Source organism: Petromyzon marinus, chromosome 29 (genome assembly GCF_048934315.1).
Source record: "Petromyzon marinus isolate PM22_M1 ecotype Great Lakes invasive population chromosome 29, UKy_Petmar_22M1.pri1.0, whole genome shotgun sequence".
Taxonomy (NCBI): domain Eukaryota; kingdom Metazoa; phylum Chordata; class Hyperoartia; order Petromyzontiformes; family Petromyzontidae; genus Petromyzon; species Petromyzon marinus.
In genome coordinates, this window is record NC_133695.1 from 815,816 (window position 1) to 836,800 (window position 20,985).

Sequence of the window (20,985 nt, forward strand, 5' to 3'; positions counted from 1 at the left end):
AATGTGTCGTTAACCCACCACCGGACACAGCCAATTCGTAAGGTTTGTCACGTAAACAAAACGTGCCAATTAGTTACGAGTACAGCACTAACCGGAGTGTTGGGAGAGTAAACCCACAGAATTTACGATTTGAGCGACGACGTTTAGCTGACGACGTTTAGCTGGCGATTACAACCAGCTTCATCGGGCGATTTGCCGAAATTAAAAGTAGAGTTCCCTCTCTTGGAGGCTCGTGTCGTGAGCAAGCCATTTCAGGCCTGCGCCTTTACCTATTTTATCTAAATCTTAACTTAAAGGTTACGTGACTGCAGGAATTCATATTATTTGGGTCTTTCGGTAAAGCCACGTTGATAGAAAAAATCATTTTAAAAAAATCTAGTTTGGGAGAAGCTTTACGCTGATGATGCACACACATCGAATAGTCTGGGGGTTGAGGAGCCACAAGATACGTCACGAGAAATGATGATCTGGGGATATGCAATGTAGTTGCTGTTTTTCAACTTGTCCCTCCGAAAAACTAAAAACTTATATTTTTATGAGCAAGTTTGTTGTATGGCTAAGAAGCATCGATCATTATCGATGATGTTACCAGCTACTCTTTTCCACGAGGCCAAACCGATTATTCTTCACGTTATCTACGAGTCATCACTCCTGTTATCCGCCAATTTGTCTCTCCCCCCCCCCCCCCCATATCCACAACGTTGCAGATAACACGAAGGAGTCACGCTACGTTAATTGTATTTTCTGCAGTGTTCATGGATAATAGGAAGGCCGAAAATAGTGAGGCGTGAGATTAATCCTGTTATCCGCTGCCATGGAGGTTACGGAGAAGATTAGAAGGTTTGCCCCTGGTAACCTCGGAGGCAGTGCAGCAAAATTGATTGTTATACTGTACTTCTATGCCTCTCCTCCCTGCACTGCTACCTCGCCGTGTTGGAGAAACTTGCAAACATTCAAGACCTTAAAAGCTATAATGGGTGGGAACTTTATCTCCTGGTAGGGTCACCCAAGGTTGACAGGTCATTTTGTAGAAGCCAGACAAATAGCGGTCCCCTGGGCAGACTATAGGCGACCTGCTCTAGAAGATCGCTCCAAAAATAAACACTGCAGCCAGCAAGCCCTTCAGCCGCCTCGGCCCTGCCACTGGAGCCTGATTGCTGGCCGCGAGAGAGAGCACGTTTTATGTGTAACTGCCCGTTCACTTTAAATTCATTCCTCCCCCCACCCCCGCAAGCTTTGGCAATCCCACGTGAGTCGCAGTGCTGGGAGACCGGCGAAAGTGACAGAGGCGATGGATAGCACTGAGAGTCAGTCGTGAGCTGGGAGTCAGTCGTGAGCTGCACACAAGCAGATACGGAGTTTGTTTGGTCACCGTGCATTGACCTGGGATGACACCGAAGTTCGGCAGCATCTGGATCAACTCAACTGCCCTATTTAGGGAAAGCGAAGCTGACTTTAATCTGTTTTATCCCGAACAGCCCTGGTCAGCACACCCCAGCGCGAAGGTGTCCCATTTTGTGGTCGAAAACACAATAAGCATTGAGAAGCCTCATGTTTTAATGTTGCGAAATTGAACATCTGTACACTTCTTGAGAATCACTTAAATCAAAACTGATCGTCTTGGCAGACGGATCGCTACGGTTGCTTGAGAGCTCTTCTTTGGTTCTTTCGGTAAAGTCACGTAGAATGAGAATAAAATAATAAAAATAATAAAATAAAATAACACAATAAAATTCTCACGACGTTTCGGCCACAACACAAGTGGCCTTCTTCACCTCGGCCACAACATTTGTATTATTTTATTCTCATTCTACGTGACTTTACCGAAAGAACCAAAGAAGATGAGCTCAGAAGATACCACACCGATATCGCTGCACTGATTGAGACGTGTTTTTAGCGAAAAGTTAAAATGACCGAGGGAAGTGCGAAGGTCAATCGTCTTCTGGAAAGGTCACGTGCAAAATATTCCGAAGTTTCGACTCGCTGTGACTTGTGAGGAGCACAATACGTGGGTTAACATCATCATCTCAAGGGGAAGCCAAAGCTTCGGTGCCTTTCGTACCAACACTGACCAACCCTGTTGAAGTCGAGGAGCAATTCTACTCCAGGCTGCATGATGTAATCCCAGTTGAAGCCACATTAGTCAATGAGGACAATTTCAATACCCGGCCGTGAAGATTGTACGTGACGTGGCATACCCGGCGAGCCGCTGTCATCGGCAAGAAGCACAGCGATGGTGGCTCGCCGTTACTGACATCACGTGTTGAGCAGCAACTATTCACCACTATCACAGTTACTCAAACGTGTTCATACTCCAGCGGTCAGAATAAACCCACACATACCAAGCAGTGGGTAACAATACCACAAGCCAATCAAACACGTGGGTCTGAAACCCCCTGCCAACAACAAACTGGTCGGCTGGGAGGTGTCCAAGTGCACATCTTGAATCTTGTAACAATTAAAATTATCAATATCTGGTGTGTGATTAATGAACAGGTCAATTCGTATAAATTTCGAAGAGAAGCAACGTATAGTTGTGTTAAAGGGATACGTGAGCAATGTTAAAATGTACAATAAATTATGAACGACGATACAGCGATACGAAGGCCAACGGCCAGCTGTTCCAGCAGGGGGCTCCCACAGCACACGTTGTGAGACAGAGAGGGTAGGTCAACTACACTCGTGGTGCCCTTTAATAACGTCTGGTTTAAAATATACACTACCGTGTTAGTTTAGCGTGGTCGACTGCTGGTGAGCACCAGAATATTGAGAATTTTGAAATTAGTCCACAGTTTGTTGGCTTAAGCAAAGTCAATCAATGAAATCTGCTGGTGTGCAGGCTTATGTGGATCGTTACATTACAAAACCGTGAAAGGAGGATCTCATCCAGCAGTCGATTGATCATAGCTGATGGTGATGATATAGTCATTAATCATATAAAGACAAAAGAGATACCAAGCGCAATATTAGCTTAAATGAACCGCACGCCCTTATCCAAAGACTGTATTGGCTCAGATGACGAGCGATGCGATATCACAATGGAGGCGTAGGCGACGCCGTGATCCTGGCTGAGTGGAGCTTCTCTCCGTGGGTCTGCGCCCACAATCACCGCGGCATATGTCACATCGCCATCGTCCACCTGCAAGACGGAGAAACACGTTCGACATTGATACGAACAAATCAACTCCATCCACACCACTGCGCTGTGCTGGAATGTCACCAGATATTATTTATCACCAGATCTTATTTATCACTAGATCGTATTTATTCACGATGTACTTACAAAAAAATCCGCAGACTACCTGCTGCATCTGCTCTCTGTTTCAAAGAACAAATTTGACCTCAGGTCTTCGCTCATTTACCAGCTTCAAATTCCCTATTGCCGTACAAAAACTGGAGGAAGGGCCTTTGCTATTGATGCCCCTAGGGTCTGGAATGCTATTGCCATTAAACTGCAACTTGAATCGCTACCAATGAGATCTTCTCTCAAAACTGCTCTAGAGGAGTTGTACACCCCTAGCTGCCACTGCTATTCAGTGGCCTAAAATAAAATAAAATGTTTCGCTCCGGATGACGCTGCAAAGTATTTTCTGTATTTTAATTTAGTGTGCTGATCTTAAAGGTGCTTTGAAAAATTCGATACTCCGACTGATTCTTCTATTGTTGTGGAGTAACTCATGCAGCAAGCTATGGCTCTAGGATTTGGTGTTACATGTTATTTATGTAGTTTATTGTAAAAAATTCGGTCACAGTCCCTGTGATCACTGTTACGTTGCAATTATGGCTTTATTTTTTGGTGATTTCGAAAACGTTTTTTGGTTTGAACATGTTTGTTTTGTTGTAGTACGGAGTTAGACTGATGGCCTTAATCTAAGTTTTCTTGTGGTTGTTGTTTAACTTGCATCCCACAGGGATTTTTTGCACACAGCGTTGGTGTACGGTGCTCTTTTCAGGAATATTTTGATGTTTTTTTTCTCATGGATTTTCTGTTTGCACAGTCACATAATCACTTTAAGATGTTTTTCTTGTTCTTGTTTTTGTGTTTTTGTGTGTTGTAGTTGCACCCGATTCAAGAGCCGAATGGCTCACAGGGCTATACCAAAATAAATATACTGAAACTGAAACCAGTGGCTCAGGGCGATTGACAACAGCTGCGGACTACCTGAAAGCTCATCTCAGCAGGAAATAACTTTAAAAAAAATTTGCATCCACATTTTTACCTTTCCATCTTTAAAAAATAGATATAAATTAGGGCTCACAATGTACGCCTGTTTGCCCAGCAAGATTATTTGTACGTACATCCTGCAACATCGCCCCCTATTCTCGCAATAGGGGGCGATGTTGCTTTTGCTGTCTGCAATTTTCAAGTAATCTTTCAGCATTGGGTTGTCTGTTGAACTTCTTTCGCACCGTACGTAGCCAACCATGTTTGGCCAATAGCAGTGAAATTGTTGTTTTTTTACTTTGCGAGGAAACCATGCGGAACAGGGATTACGTACAATTTCCTCGCAAATATGCCTGCGTCGAGTATTAAACCTGATGGGTGCTTGCTGTGAGGCATGAATGTTACCACGACATCGCCTCCCCGCTGATGTCTGGCATGTGTGCGTAGACGCTATATCACTCAGATGTATAAATTCATCATATCACATCCGTGGAGACAATTTCACATGATGCCACGGAATAAATGAATGGCAATGTGACCCACAGCTTAAACACCCTCCTCCTTGTTAGGCAACATCAAGGGAAGGGCTCGGACAATGGTTCCCAAGCTCTTTTGGTTCACCGTCTAAAAATTTGTTCATGGCCCAGCGAATGTGGTGCTTTGGGGAGAACTAAAACAACGCAATAATTCCGCAGACCACAGCTCCCAAAGCACTTGCAAACTACCGGGGGTCTGCAGGCCACCGACGGGAAACCACAGTGCACTGAGCAGCGCTTTGTAACCGGCGTGCCGCAATGCACTGTGGTCTGCCGCGGCAAGGCCCCGTGGCATTCCACAAGCTGGGCCAGACAAACTCCCCTCCGTGCCGTTCAGTGGCCGATCCAGTCCCCCCACCCCCCAGAGAATTCCTCTCTTCACCGGTCGGGGGAGCAGTAACAGCGCCAGCCCCCCCACTGCATTGCCACCCACACGCTCGGACATCGCGAGGACCGAGCAAGCTCAAATGTGTGCCGTGAGATAAACAAAGAAGGTTGAGAAATCACTGGCCTCGAGGATTTTGAGAAATAAAACGACTACGTGATGCGTCACGTCTCTTTTTTTGTTACAAACTCTTATTGAGTTTAACACGTAGCAGCAGGCTTCCGCGACCAATATCATCCATAATACAGGGTTTTTTGGGGGGGGGGGGTTAGATCGCGTAAATAGAATTACTGGCGAAACGTGCTCAGATTACAAATGTCGTGGCTTGGCTCTCCAACACACCGGTGTGCTGTGCTGGTATACTACACTATACACTACACACTAGTGCTGTACTAGTGACGAATGGGCACGTTCTGTTGACGTGACAACCCTTACTAGTTGGCTGTGTTTCGGGTGGTGGCAGGTTTAACAACACATTTATATATTTACGCCAACTAACTCAAAACAACCTCTATTATGGATGTTATAATTTGCTTTGTCAGGCCCGATCCGACGCATTGAGGGCAACGTGGCTATGCTGAAGTTGCGCAATCAGGTGAGAATCGTGGTCATGATTTTGAATTTCTGCAAATGCCATAATGCTATCGCTATTTTCATTGGCAAAACGTTATAATTACGATTGTTGATATAAATGCTTTAAATTAAAGTTACAAATTTGTGCCCGTTAAATACGGTGTCGCGATAGGCACAGTTGTGCACATGCGTGCATTGGTATAGCCTTGCAGACCAGATGCGTGCATCGTCTGTCATACAGTACAGCACTTAGTGATCACAAATACGGCAATTAAACGTGTTATACATATCGTGTTGTTTTACTTTGCAATCGCGGTGATCGTTACTATAATTGTAATAGCCGTGCTTCGCGCTGCGTGCTATCGACTTTTTAATACGTAGATTCTTGTTGTGTGCTTTCATTTATTTTCGGACCAAGAGTTCACATAGGCAAGCCATCATTGTCATCTCTACATGATATTAAAATAGATACCACTTTGGTTGTTGAAGCTGGTCCCTGCGATGGGGAAATGGAGTTTCCACTTGTGAAGATGAGCACCGCACAATGCTCATACGAGCATATTGAACTTTTGTCAATCGACTGCTGGATGTGGGCCTCCCCACGCCGTGCCGGTTGTGGAGGCCGTTTGACCATACTTCACCCCGGCCGGTCAGTGCCGATTGGTAAATGCCAGCAGTATAGACGTATAGTACAATTGGATGTAAACAGAACGTGACCCCACAGCCCTGTGACAACCTGTTTGTGCACGGTGGACACCCATCCAGGCACTTTCCAAGCTCAGATCTGCTTGGCTTTCGAGGTGCAACCAAATCGGGCACATTCCAAGTCCGGGTTATTTGTGCATAGGCGTTGAGGGTTATAGTGATGCTGTTCTTAACAGTTAACATCTCGCGGTGGCTAGATGTTAACTACCTCGCCTTGTCATGGGTTGCCTGTCTATTTGAAGTTTGCATGATCTCCCCGTGGTCGCGTGGATATTTCTCCGAGTCCTCCCGTTTTCCCCTCCACATTTAGAAACATGTGCTTCGAGTTTTTGGCTGCTATAAATTTCCACATGATAAGCCACTTCATTGGGCTATCATTTATGGCCAAGTGACTTCTGAAAGAGAGCTATATAGCTCTAGTGGGCCTTACCTGGTAAAATAAAATCGTTAGTTATCACGGTAAAGAAATAGGTGAAAACAAGTTTTTCAATTCGAACACTTTTATTTGCACTCCAAATAGAAAATACGTAATTCTGACCCCAGAATCAATCAAATTTGATGTGCTGAATTAAAATGTGTGGCTTGCATGAAGAAAATTAAACATGTCGAAAGGAAACTATCCACTTGCTTTCAGCACGTTAAAATGTATTGTGGGGTCAAAATAATTATTTTCTAACTTTTCAGTGCATATAAAAGTGTGTGTATTGAAAAACTTGTTTAAGACCAATTTTTTTGTAAATGTCCTTGCTGTTGGGAAACACTCTTCCTTGTAAAGGGGGCTTTACGTGAAGAAGTATATTTTCATAAGATATCGGCAAAAGAACACCCAGTTTGTGGCATTTTTGACATAAATGTTTTAGTTTAATGCTACAACATTGAGCTATGGTATATTTGAAGTCATAGCCATACCGATATTTCAGCGATTCCGCAACTTCCTCGCCCTCGTAAATAAACGAAGTGGATGCTGAGCTTTATTAAATGCACATGTCGTTTGGATAATTATGCCATAATACATAATTAAATTGCAGTCGCTTAACTTTTTAGAATTCTTCTCACAGTAATAAAGGAGGAGAATGTGATACATTTGGCATTTATTATAGCTTTAGAGGCACTACTACAGTCGACCCTTCTGCATCGCGACCTTCCCCATCGCGGTTTCGATATATCGCGGGGTCGACATTACAAATTAAAAGGGAATTTTTGGGGAGTTTTGCGAAAGCCGCAGACGACACGCGAAGACCAGCGGACGACACGCAAAAAGGTTAGTAACTCATAAATGCATAAAATGTTTGTACAATACTGTATAATATTAATGTATTTTATATTTTAATACCATATATAAAAGTAAAAATGTGTAAATAGTTTCCGAAAAGAACTGCGGTTCGATAGCGCTGGTTTGGAGGACGCCAGCGTGTTGACGGCAGCCTCGCACGTGATGTATCACGTGATGTCTCGCGTGATGTATCGCGTGATGTCTCGCGTGATGTATCACGTGATGTCTCGCAGTGATCTTTGTATCTCGCCTTTCTCGTATCTTGTGCTGTTTTAGTGCCCTAAACTGTACTAAAAAATGTTTACGTGGTTTTTCCAGATCGCGGGGGGCTTGCGCCCCTAACCCCTGCGATGTGGAGGGTCGACTGTACTTACAGTGAGGGAAAAAAGTATTTGATCCCCTGCTGATTTTGTACGTTTGCCCACTGACAAAGAAATTATCAGTCTATAATTTTAATGGTAGGTTTATTTGAACAGTGAGAGACAGAATAACAACAAAAATCCACAAAAACGCATGTCAAAAATGTTATAAATTGATTTGCATTTTAATGAGGGAAATAAGTATTTGACCCCTTCAATCAGAAAGATTCCTGGCTCCCAGGTGTCTTTTATACAGGTAACGAGCTGAGATTAGGAGCACACTCTTAAAGGGAGTGCTCCTAATCTCAGCGTGTTACCTGTATAAAAGACACCTGTCCACAGAAGCAATCAATCATATTCCAAACTCTCCACCATGACCAAGACCAAAGAGCTCTCCAAGGATGTCAGGGACAAGATTGTAGACATACACAAGGCTGGAATGGGCTACAAGACCATTGCCAAGCAGTTTGGTGAGAAGGTGACAACAGTTGGTGCGATTATTCGCAAATGGAAGAAACACAAAAGAACTGTCAATCTCCCTCGGCCTGGGGCTCCATGCAAGACCTCACCTCGTGGAGTTGCAATGATCATGAGAACGGTGAGGAATCAGCCCAGAACTACACGGGAGGATCTTGTCAATGATCTCAAGGCAGCTGGGACCATAGTCACCAAGAAAACAATTGGTAACACACTATGCCGTGAAGGACTGAAATCCTGCAGCGCCCGCAAGGTCCCCCTGCTCAAGAAAGCACATATACATGCCCGTCTGAAGTTTGCAAATGAACATCTGAATGATTCAGAGGACAACTGGGTGACAGTGTTGTGGTCAGATGAGACCAAAATGGAGCTCTTTGGCATCAACTCAACTCGCCGTGTTTGGAGGAGGAGGAATGCTGCCTATGACCCCAAGAACACCATCCCCACCGTCAAACATGGAGTTGGAAACATGCTTTGGGGGTGTTTTTCTGCTAAGGGGACAGGACAACTTCACCGCATCAAAGGGACGATGGACGGGGCCATGTACCGTCAAATCTTGGGTGAGAACCTCCTTCCCTCAGCCAGGGCATTGAAAATGGGTCGTGGATGAGTATTCCAGCATGACAATGACCCAAAACACACCGCCAAGGCAACAAAGGAGTGGCTCAAGAAGAAGCACATTAAGGTCCTGGAGTGGCCTAGCCAGTCTCCAGACCTTAATCCCATAGAAAATCTGTGGAGGGAGCTGAAGGTTCGAGTTGCCAAACGTCAGCCTCGAAACCGTAATCACTTGGATAAGATCTGCAAAGAGGAGTGGGACAAAATCCCTCCTGAGATGTGTGCAAACCTGGTGGCCAACTACAAGAAACGTCTGACCTCTGTGATTGCCAACAAGGGTTTTGCCACCAAGGACTAAGTCATGTTTTGCAGAGGGGGTCAAATACTTATTTCCCTCATTAAAATGCAAATCAATTTATAACATTTTTGACATGCGTTTTTCTGGATTTTGTTGTTGTTATTCTGTCTCTCACTGTTCAAATAAACCTACCATTAAAATGATAGGCTGATAATTTCTTTGTCAGTGGGCAAACGTACAAAATCAGCAGGGGATCAAATACTTTTTTTCCCTCACTGTACTTTCAAATGTGTTTTCATATTATTTTTCAATGCCTTTTGGGGGATGTGTTTCCAGTATGTCAACACTTGACAATTTTGTTTCATTTCATTTACTTACATTTGGACTTGAGCTCTCACATTGCCCTGCTCCAGACTTGTCTGAAAATTAAACCACAATGTTATTTATTGTGCACAATATAACAGTTAAACATATAAATGTATATTACAGTTCTGTGTGTGTATTCGTATAATGTAACTTAACGATTTTAGACTCAACGTTTTCATTCTAAATGCCTCTAGAGTTGTTTCATGGAAGCTGAAGTCGTTAGCTAGTATTGGTTTTTCATGATGAAATTTCACGATGGAATGTTCCGCTTGTAGGTATACTGTTGAACACTTTGTCATATTCATAGCAATACGATGGAATGTTCCGCTTGTAGGTATACTGTTGAACACTTTGTCATATTCATAGCAATACGATGGAATGTTCCGCTTGTAGGTATACTGTTGAACACGTTGTCATATTCATAGCAATACGATGGAATGTTCCGCTTGTAGGTATACTGTTGAACACTTTGTCATATTCATAGCAATACGATGGAATGTTCCGCTTGTAGGTATACTGTTGAACACTTTGTCATATTCATAGCAATACGATGGAATGTTCCGCTTGTAGGTATACTGTTGAACACTTTGTCATATTCATAGCAATACGAGGGAATGTTCCGCTTATAGGTATACTGTTGAACACTTTGTCATATTCATAGCAATACGATGGAATGTTCCGCTTATAGGTATACTGTTGAACACTTTGTCATATTCATAGCAATTATTCCCTTTCTCAATGTCCCGTGTTTCTGAACCGTATGCCATAGCAGGTAGGTAATATAGGCAATGTTTGTAAACATGCTTGACCTCCATTGATATATTGCTTTTCAGGTTCAAATTTCAATCATTGCATTTCGCTTGCTAAGGCGTACAGATGAAAACCATGGTCACTGACAAAGAATATGAAAACAGCTGGCGTTGATGCTCGTGATAACAATTATACTGAATATCAATATCACAATGGGCTCTACAGTACAGTACTTATTATGGAGGGTGGCTGAAGACTGCAGAAACGGCCAGGGTATAAATGCACCCACTGGGAGCAAGGCCAGTTGTGCTTAGTTTCAAAGTGGTGGCTTTGTATCAGAATTTACCCATTGACTTACACTTACCAGAACAAGCACATGTGTTGCTTAAATCAGAACTCTGATGACTCAAACTAAAGCAGAAGTACATCTCACATATATCACAATCACTCGTTGAATCATAAAATTGACACTAACCAGCACGCGTGTTTTCGTATATTTGTTCTTTCGTCACCTCCTGATTCATCTCCCCGTTGCTCTTCCTGAAATGTATGAATCATGTAAATCCATCTTGTTCTCTGTAAATAACTCGTTCAACATATACATTATAATCGCGGTGCACGATGAATAGAGCCTCAAAGTCGCTGCACTTATCTCTCCCCATAAGTGGAAGATTAAAATCAGCCCCCCCCCCCCACCCTCTCTGTACAAATGATGGACCACCTCGCCGATTAATGCGCCTCCCGCTCATTCGGAGGAGGGAGAAACCATCCGCAGCCTCACACCAGAGAGCCTGGACTGGCCAAAGAACTGTGACATTAACCTTTGACAACTTGCTGCTGCTCCTCTACAATGTCTGCTATACTGCATCAACCCACACTACAGATTAAGAGTACAATTGAGCGGTTCCATTCACTTTAATTCCACGTGATATCAGAGACAGCCTGATGCATTCTCAAGGTTTTATTTTGAACATTGTCATAAAATATAGCCAGATATATCCACCGCGGCACCACTGCCCACGATGTACACACACAGTGTATTTTAATCTCTGTCATTTGAATCGCTGTAATAAAAAGTATTCGACAGTAAAATTGCTTCGATAGTAAAAGTTGACAAATTTATATACAGTTTGGTAAAGATGAATCACTGCATTAATCCAAAAAACTACTATCCCTTTAAATCCATAGTATTGTAGAACGTTACATATCTGGCTCGGTGGGGACTGAGGTAGAGGTGGAAATGTGAATGGGTCACATATGCGGTACTCGATAGATAATGACGGTTAACATCATGCAATGTTACTGCTTTGGCTGTGAGTAGTTAATTGACAGGGGCGGGTATCTGACATTTTGTGCTTGTGTAGTTTTTCTTCCCCATGCAGTCTTGCCAAGGTCAAATTGATTTTGTTTAGGGTCCGATGAGCATGTTTGGCTAGGTACGGTGTGAAGGAAGTTCAGCATACAGTACATACATGCAGAAGTTAAGTGACCTGGGTCACCAAACTCAAGAGTGCAAAACAAATCCATTAAGAAAGCTAAATAAATAAAATTAAAAACAAATCAAGTGACTAGAAATTAGAACAAAAAAAAATACCAGTTTCAAATGAGAAATCGAAAATATCCCACTAACATATATGAAGGTTAAATAACACATTCCATGAAGTGCACATCAAATCAGTCCTATTATATTTAGACGGATAATATTACAATTGATAACTAAGTTACAGAAACATTCACTTTAGATAAAGGGGCATTATTGTCATAGTAATCCTAAGGGCGGTACAAACCTTTGGATTCGGCAGTGCCAGAACGTGATGAATGCGAAGAGTGTGCACAGAAAGAAGGTCGCTGCGCTTGCTCCGATTAATATCGCGGTCGAAGTTGTCGGAGGTGGCTCTACGTCGTGAGATGTGCTGTCTTCTCCATGCTGGTTGATTGCTCGGCAGGTGTAGGCTCCGGTGGGCAGCTCCCCACAAATTCTCAGCGTGCTGCTGTAACGATTCGTTCCAGAACCTGGCTCATCCGCCACCTCGGCGTTTAATGGGCGTGCAATTTCAAGCGGCACATCCCAAGTGATGTTCGGTTTTGGTTTTCCCTCCACCATGCACCAGAAGATGGAGCAATTGACAGGATCGGCGACGTCCAGTTTTGTCAAATTCCAAACTTGAGGGATGGCTGAATCAGAAAATAAATCAACTTAAAAGCATGCATATTATCAACTCGCCTTTTGCCCGTCCAAGGACGGGTGTATTGCAGTAAATCTGAAACTTGCAAGCGAAAATCAGACCGCGACGTGATATATTAATTGCATCAATTCGTGTGCAATTTGTAAGGGCGCGGTGACACAGACTGATTTCATGTTAAGGTTTATAATCCCTTGTTCATCACGACGTCCTTTTTACTTTGATGTCTCAACAGCGTCACGGAGATCACGTGACGTGATGAGGGTTCTGCCTTTGTAGTGAGGGTTGTCAGTTAACGCTGAGGAGGGGGGAGGAGGCGCCTCGCCCCCCCCCATGTGGAGTGACGTCACCCACTAATTATTATTAATGAGGAGCGGGTCCATGTGGAGTGACGTCACCCGCTAATTATTATTAATGGAGGGCGGATCCATGTGGAGGACGTCACCTGTTCATGATTTTTAATGAGGGGGGCTGCTCAACGTGGAGTGACGTCACGCGCGTTACACACTGACAATCTTGGGTAAATATAGTAGTACATTTCTGATACTTAGGCATTTAATGAAAATTTTACTCAAATTCATACAATCACAAAAGCATAAAACCATGCAAATACTAACTTATTTAAAAGGTATGCAAATGTTAGCTTTTGGCTAATGCAGCAAATGAGATTTCACAGTCCAGACAGTAATAACAAGAGAGAGTAAGTCAATGCTGACATCGAATCGTGACTCACAATCATGAAAACAGCCCTCGCACAATGTGTTACAACACCTGCAATTACTCTGTGTCGGCTTGCACGAGAGGACAGCACTCCTCATGTGTTTTGGGGTCGTGCCGTGTCCTGTTCGGTACGATGTCCGACGTTTTGCTCCATAGTCTCCAACACGGAGGAAAAGTCAGACACCATGCCAAGCAAAATGCATTACAACCCCAAAAAACATCGGAGCTACTGCATATACACACATATACACATATACATACATATACACACATATACACATACATACATATACACATATACATACATATACACACATATACACATACATACATATACACATATACATACATATACATACATATAATCACCCGACTGCATCACGCTATAACTATCCACTTTCAACATTGACAACAAAAGATATTTTTTTTAGACTCAACTCACAGTGCACTTCAAGATGGATGGCCCAGTTTGTTTCGTACCCCTTTTCAATTTCAAACCGACAGTAATAATTGTCGCTATCTGAGTATTTCAGTTCCCGGATTTGGATGGAAGCGGTGCTGTGGTTTTCAGGGTCTCCAACAAGTGAGACGCGGCCGTTGAAGTCAAAACGCGTCGTATTTGTAGCTCTGTTAAAGATGTAATACGATGCATTTTTCTCAAACAAAATGTTTTTCTTCCAGATCACTTGAATCTTTGTATCCATGTTCCGTGCGCCTCGTGGGTAGGTGAAGTTACACAGCAGAGTGGCCTCCTTCGTCTTGAGACCAGTGACTGACTTGGGGACGCAAATGGACCACCTGCCATGGTTTTGACAGTCGAACTCAGAGGCAGCCAGACCTTCAAAGATTAATAATAAAAAAAGTATAATATATCTTAATCAAAAAAATACATTTTAAAGAGTATGAAATATATATTATGCAGCTCTACAGTATAATAATTGAAACTACAGTAGCAATGTAATTGATGCACAGTACTATGGTTACTATACTGACGTGGCAAGTAGCAGTTAAAATATATTATGCTCATAACAAGTGCTTACAATCGTATGTATTAGAATTGATCGTGTGATTTATGCAACTGTAAGTATTTACTAATTGTATGACTGTTTCTATTCCAGCAAAAGGCGCGAACACACCTGTAGAAGCGAGACAAACAACGAGAAACAATACAAAACGAGGTCGTCGCCAATAAAACAGCGAACCCGAATTACATCTGGGGCCTGAGCACGGGAAATCATCTGCTTGAAATCCGCCAAGCAGTGATTCACGCAGGCTCCAAGAAAATCGTGGTGCAGGTTTTTTTTCTAAACACAATCGGGGTCCTCGTCACCCACTCCGAATTGGTCGAGTGGCGTTCTCTTTTCATTCGCAGCCTAACAATGTGGAATCTGGCCGTTCGCAGCTCACGCGGCATCGCGTCTTCTTGGCCACAGTTGTGCCCTCACTCCTCTATGCATGCGAAATGTGGATCCCCTCTAATTGAACATCTGCACCGGTTAGAAACATTCAGACTGGCCTGCCAACGATCCATCGTGGGTTTAACCAGGCTGTGTCATGGGTTTAACTAGGCTGGATTGTATGAGGACCTCACAAATCCTTGAAATAATCTGGATATTGTCCCAGTGGTGAGCTTCTCCGGCAGGTAAGGCTGCATTGGCTGCGGCAAGCAGCCCCGCATGCCCAGCCACTGCATGTTCACGAGCTTTTGTTTGGCTGGATAGAGGGACTAAACGGGCACGATATGGGCAAGAGAAGAGATGAGCTGATGGGGTACAGGAGGATATGGAGTTGAGTAGACTTGTCGATGACTGACACGAGCGGTGTTAAGACCGGACTTGAGGCAGAAGGAGGCTCACAAAGGACGCTACTAGGCAGTTAGAGGTCGTCGCCTTAGAGGTACTCCAGCAAGATTGGAGGGCAGAGGACCGACGCCTACAATAACCGAGCGCCGGGCACAGGTGGTGCATCTGCCAGTCATCTCAGTCAACCCATGGCACCTGGGTCTGTCCCATCACCTCCAGCCAGCAAGCCTTCGACAATTAACGTGGTCTAAAAGTGCATCTAGCCTGGCACAAGCACCGTGGTTACGCCATTCGCCACTTAGTGACCACTTAGTGGCGAATGGCGGTTGTTATTTAGTTTGATAGAGCGCTATACGTCTAGTACTGGGAATTACTAAATAAAACGCTCAATTACAACTGCAGTGGTGTAATAACATGGAATGCTGCCTCGGTGTAATGGTTGGCCGGACGCCGCACTCGCATTGCCGAGGTTTCGGGTTCACTGCCTGCGTGGTAGGTTCAAGTTTCGGTTGGCTATGTACGGTGCGAAAGAAGTTCAACATACATCCACCCAGCCGTCTAATTGGGTGTACCACAGTTGATCAGCGCGTCATGTGTGGTGGGGTAAAGTTTGGGCATTACCATCGACTCCGATATGTCTGGCAGTATGGAAGGCTAGGCCAAATAACCTCGATCTAATTGCTTGACGCGAAAAAGCAATTGCATGGCTGTACCTTTAATTGCAATGTAAACATCAATGTAAAAAAAGGCATTCTGTTGTATAATGTTTGTGGCTGAGTTTCAAGGGGTCCGTGTCATAGCAGAGGGCTGCGCCTCTGTACGTTTTATTAAATGTACAGAGGAAAGGTGTTTGCGTTGGATCTTACACATGTTACTTTTGTTGAGAGAAAATGGGACCTAATGTTAGCCGTGGCCAGGTATCGAACTTAGGAACACCCTGCTCTATAGTGCAGTGCGCTAATTACAGCACCACCACTCTACCCCATGGCTACAACAATACATTCACTCTGCTGTTATCCTCGCTGAAGGTTTATTTGAAGCAGATATCGTGACAGTACAAAAGTGCATCGACATATTACCGTGTATACATTGTGTGTCGTTTAATTTTTATAAACTGATGCTTTAATAAGAGTTATATTTCTTATATTCTGCTATTTGTTTATGCATGCTCTTTGTATATACAATCAAAATTACCAAATGCATCAAAATATAACGCAATACAAATTCCAATTTAGTCAACAAGCAAAGTTGGTTTAAGGATGAACATTTGCCCAGCATCAACCAATGTTTGCTCAACGTTGCAAGTTTACAGGGAACGTAGTATTAAAACAATACATGTATTAAAAAGTAAATGTGTTTCCACTTACCGAAAAGGGTCAGCATAAAAGTGATTGTGAACAAAAGTTGAATAATAATCATTTTGTCCATAGGAGAGAGTCTCATAGCTTGCTTCTCATTTGACTGCAGATAACCAAACACCCTCTCTCACCCAACGGTGAATAATATCGTTGCATAATGTGGAACTACCAAGTGGGCTCTGTTCATTTATACTCGATACGTTCAGGAACTCGTTTATCATCCGGGGATTTACTTCCTGTTTTTAAAACTCCTATTACACTTTTTATATTACCAGGTAAGGCCCACTGAGCTATACAGCTCTTTAGATGATAGCTCAGCGCAGTAGCTTATTATAGCACACAAATACTCAACGCATGTTGCTAATTGTGGAAGGAAACCCGGAGAACATGGAGAACTCCAAATATAGAGGCGTCAGGCTTGGGATTGTACCCATGATCTCTTGCATACCACGCGAGATGGTTAACATCTCACCACCATGGCATAAATGAGCTTATCCTTGGTTCTTTCGGTAAAGTCACGTAGAAGCGAAACAAAATAATAAAAATGTGATAATTTTATTGTTTTATATTTTTATTATTTTATTGTTTCCCTTCTACGTGACTTTACTGAAAGAACCAAGAATATGAATCCCTGCAGTCACGAAAGCTTTAAATCCAAAAATAAATTAGCTTGTATAATAACACCTTTCACGATTTCCTTCACGAAATACAATTTGTAATAAGCCATTAACGGTTGAAGTTTTTGAAAAATTAATGAATGAAGATAATAAAGTTTTAGATTTGAAGTTTTCGTGACTGCAAGGATCCATACTCAAAGCTGTTTCTCCTACCATGGAGAAACAACCCCCTGAGACTCCGATCAAAACCATCACGTTACCATACATAGCAGGCGTTACCAATAAGATTTCCAAAATTCTAAACAAACACAAGATCCAGGTCCGATTCAGTACAGTACACAAAATCCGTGATCTGATCCCATCCGTAAAGGATGTCATTCCTGACTTACAGTAAGTACCCTGGTGTCTACAAACTGAGTTGCATTTGTGGTGATTGTTATATTTGGGAAACGAAATGACATGTATCTGACCGCATTCGCGAGCACAAATCAGATTTCAAACACGGTAGGACGAACTCTTCTGCCGTGGCTGATCATTGCTACAACGCTGTGGGTTCTCATTATAAAGTTTTATCCCGTACCAAAGTACTCTGCAAGCCGTCTGGATACCAACAAAGATTTGTCCATGAAGCCATCCAGATATACAAACATAGACATAACTTCAACCTAGAGGATGGTTTCAAATGTAGCAATCATTGGAAGGATGTTATTAACCAAGTTAAACTTTAGCTACCTTATAGTTTATATTAATATCTCTGGTCTTTTACTCCCAGCCTTACACACTACCACTCTCCCCCCCCCCCCATCCGTGGTACATGAGTACCATGCCCAGAAGCTTCTCTAATCCCCGTCCCCCAACACTCATCCACCCCCCCTGCATCTGTCCTCCCTGGGTCCTCCCCCTTTTCTTACCCTATATAATCTCTTGTCACAAACAGCTCTCTCTCTACTCACCACAGTAATGTTGCTGTGACTGTTGCCACCTGATAACACAAGGTTCTTGTGTTGCCTCCGAAACGTCGTGATTTGTTTTTGTAGTTTTCATTTTATTTTTTACCTACGTGACTTTACCGAAAGAAGCAAAGAGTATAATAAAGTTTGTTTTAAAACTAGAAATATTTGTTTTTATCAACAATGCAACAACGTAAGGGGCCATCCATTTAGTAGGCCCGAAAAAATCTCTCAAAACTTGACCCCTCCGCCCCTCCCTGTAGGCACGCGGACTTTTTACAACCCCCCCCCCCCCCGAATTCTATAGAACGGCCAATATTTAATCCACGCAGAAACGATCAAGGATTAATAATATTCACGTGTTTAAGCAAACAGATAGTCCATTGCCGGACGATCTAACTCATTTTAAGGCCAAAGTAGATACGTTATTTTCGAGGCTTCACCACCGCCCACGTTTCCCATGCGTACATGGTCAGTAGACCCCCCCCCCCCTATACGCAAGCGAACGCATTTGGGTTAACCCCCCTCCATGCGTACGTACTCAATGGATGGCCTCTAATATATTTAAAGTCATTAGATGAGGTTTAATATGTCTGGGAAATATGTCTACTCTCCCACCCTGGCCAGAAATCGTGTAAGAGGTGGGAGTAATGGTGGTGTACCCATTATGCTACTCGTACAACATATCAATATGAAATGCAGTGGCTGTTGTTTTGTCGGGATTTGGCTTGAGGCTCCATTTGTGGAAATATTTTCCAATGGTGTTTAGATCTTGGTTCAGAGTGGATTCGATGCCGTTGAAAGTGTCTGCTTGCGTTGCCAGGGAAAAGTCATCCGCATAAAGACATTTTTGCAACTTGCGTGCATCTCGTATAGACATTGAAGTGCATTTGCGCCAGTACTGAACCTTTTGGCAATTCATTGTTGAAGAATCTGGGGGAGCTGGCTTTGTCACCCACATAGACAGGCGGTCGTCTTATTGCTCAGCATTGTCCATACGAGGCCTATTTGGTTTCCAGGCGAAGAATGGTCCTTCAAGCCCTACATCCAAATTGTGTTGTAGGCCCATGACAAGTCCGCAAAGGCTGTGCCGGTCTTGGATTTCTTCTGGAATATGACCTGAATGTGCTTTGCAAGGAGCCAAAACTTGGTCACAGCAACTGCGTCCAGGATGATGCGTCCCAGGTGTTTATAGGTCATGCACAGGAGTGATATCGCCCTATAACCTTTCCCGATCGTCGGTTGGCTTGACCGGTTTGGGTATTGCAATGGCCATCGCGTCCCGCCATGCTTGTTGGATGCATCCGGTTTTCATAGTTTTGGTATACAGGTTTGCCAGCCATTGGAGTCCCCTAGGGCCTAAATATTTGTAAAAATGTTCCCAATCGTCGCCCCTATGAGAGTAGGAGGACAGTGAGCCCACTTCCATTTTGCCGGTCTCTGTCCCAAGGACACCTGGCCTCGGGGTTGTTGTTGCTCGCAAGTTGCTTGCGCTGTCCCTCCCCGATGGGCACACTCTGTTGTGGACTCTTGTGCGTAGTCAAAAAAAACCACAACACAGTATGTCAGTTGAAACACAGCTAACAAGCGTATAGGGTATTACAATAATCAATTCGACATACCGAAAGCTTGTGAGGGGCAGAGGGATCGATATAGGTTCACACATTTTAAGAATGTAGGTCATTGTCTGAATAAGTCTCTTCATATAGTTATGGCAAACTTAAAATGTATTTAAATAAATTTCCTTGGCAAATATGTATAGATTGATCAATCTTTATCTACAAATTTGATGACTTACCATCGGCCCAGTCTTTAATTGTAAATCAGGACTATTGGTATTCGTATCAGGAAGGGGAAGATGTTTTCGTGGCAGGCGCTGTACTGTACAAACTTTATTTATTTAACCTTTCATTATGCTTCACATTATTAGAGAAATAGGAAGTAAAACATGCTCGGGTAAATTTGTTCGGGAAACGTGATGGGTATAAAGGAACTTCATCTTTGATGATTCCATAGCGAGCACCCGCGTTGTTTGTCAGCCCTACATCACTTGAGCCACAGATGGTATCGGTGTCTCCAGTCGTGACTGATATCTCGGCTTGTCAGCTGGCATTTAAAGATTCATCTCATCGCACTCCCCCTGACTGAATGGTGACAATCCAACTGCTTGGTGGAGGTTACTTTGATTTTGACCATCTTTGGTGATTTTAAAATAAACATTTACTCGTGAAATGTCTTCAATGAATATGTAGAGGAGTAGAATGGGGAAGTACTATGTTGCTGTTCAACATTTGCATGTACATTGTATCATACATGTTTTATATACAGTCTATACATGTACACAGAAAAAGCTTGCCCAACGCAGCTTTACCTAACGCGTGTTTCGGCTCTTCGCGGTTTAGCTAACGAGGTCTGTTTTCCGAAACACGGGGGTGGCGTTTCGGCTCTACGCGGTGAAGATTTTTTTTTAAATCTCTGAATCGACAAGTGGTGCCGTGAGAGTGCTGCTGCACCCGTTGCAAGGAGTGAATGAATCGACTGTGAGAGCGACTGATTTACCACGAATGTTTTTTTTTGTGTGTACGTTTCTAGCGCGCTTTTGTGTTATTATGTAACACACACTCAGCGCACACAACGGCACATCGCCAATGTTCACATTGCCGCATGCATCTTGCCGTCAAGTTAAGGACGCCCAGATGGCGAACCATTAACGTTCAAGCGACAATGTCAGGGGCGAGCGTTGGGCGTCAGGGCGGGAAGAGGAAAGGCGACGTGGGGTTTGTGTTGAGGTGACATTAACAACTCAAGTGAGTTTTACTTGCACGAGCAATAGAGTGCGACTCAGCATCCCTTAGTGCACTCACAAGGGTGGACATCTTGTCGAGTCAGTTCTACAAAGCGGGAGGGGGT

General features: G+C 43.4%; 1 protein-coding gene across 3 annotated transcripts; it reads right to left on the reverse strand.

Moving 5' to 3' along the window:
• Nucleotides 1-1,539: 1,539 nt before the first annotated feature.
• On the reverse strand, nt 1,540-16,796 carry LOC116947386 (lachesin). Of its 3 annotated transcripts, XM_076070452.1 has the most exons (7): nt 16,518-16,796; nt 13,791-14,186; nt 13,400-13,505; nt 12,233-12,620; nt 10,921-10,985; nt 9,708-9,748; nt 1,540-3,139 (listed from the first exon to the last, which is right to left on the reverse strand). In XM_076070452.1, the coding sequence occupies exons 4-7, from the start codon at nt 12,547-12,549 to the stop codon at nt 2,972-2,974; spliced, it is 591 nt and encodes a 196-aa protein (XP_075926567.1). In that variant the 5' UTR covers nt 12,550-12,620; nt 13,400-13,505; nt 13,791-14,186; nt 16,518-16,796; the 3' UTR covers nt 1,540-2,971. The 3 variants fall into 3 exon arrangements, with proteins under 3 accessions (XP_075926567.1, XP_032818944.1, XP_032818943.1); XM_032963053.2 differs by lacking the exon at nt 13,400-13,505 and having other exon boundaries at nt 13,791-14,146; nt 16,518-16,787; XM_032963052.2 differs by lacking the exon at nt 13,400-13,505 and having other exon boundaries at nt 16,518-16,780.
• Between the last annotated feature and the right edge of the window lie 4,189 nt (nt 16,797-20,985).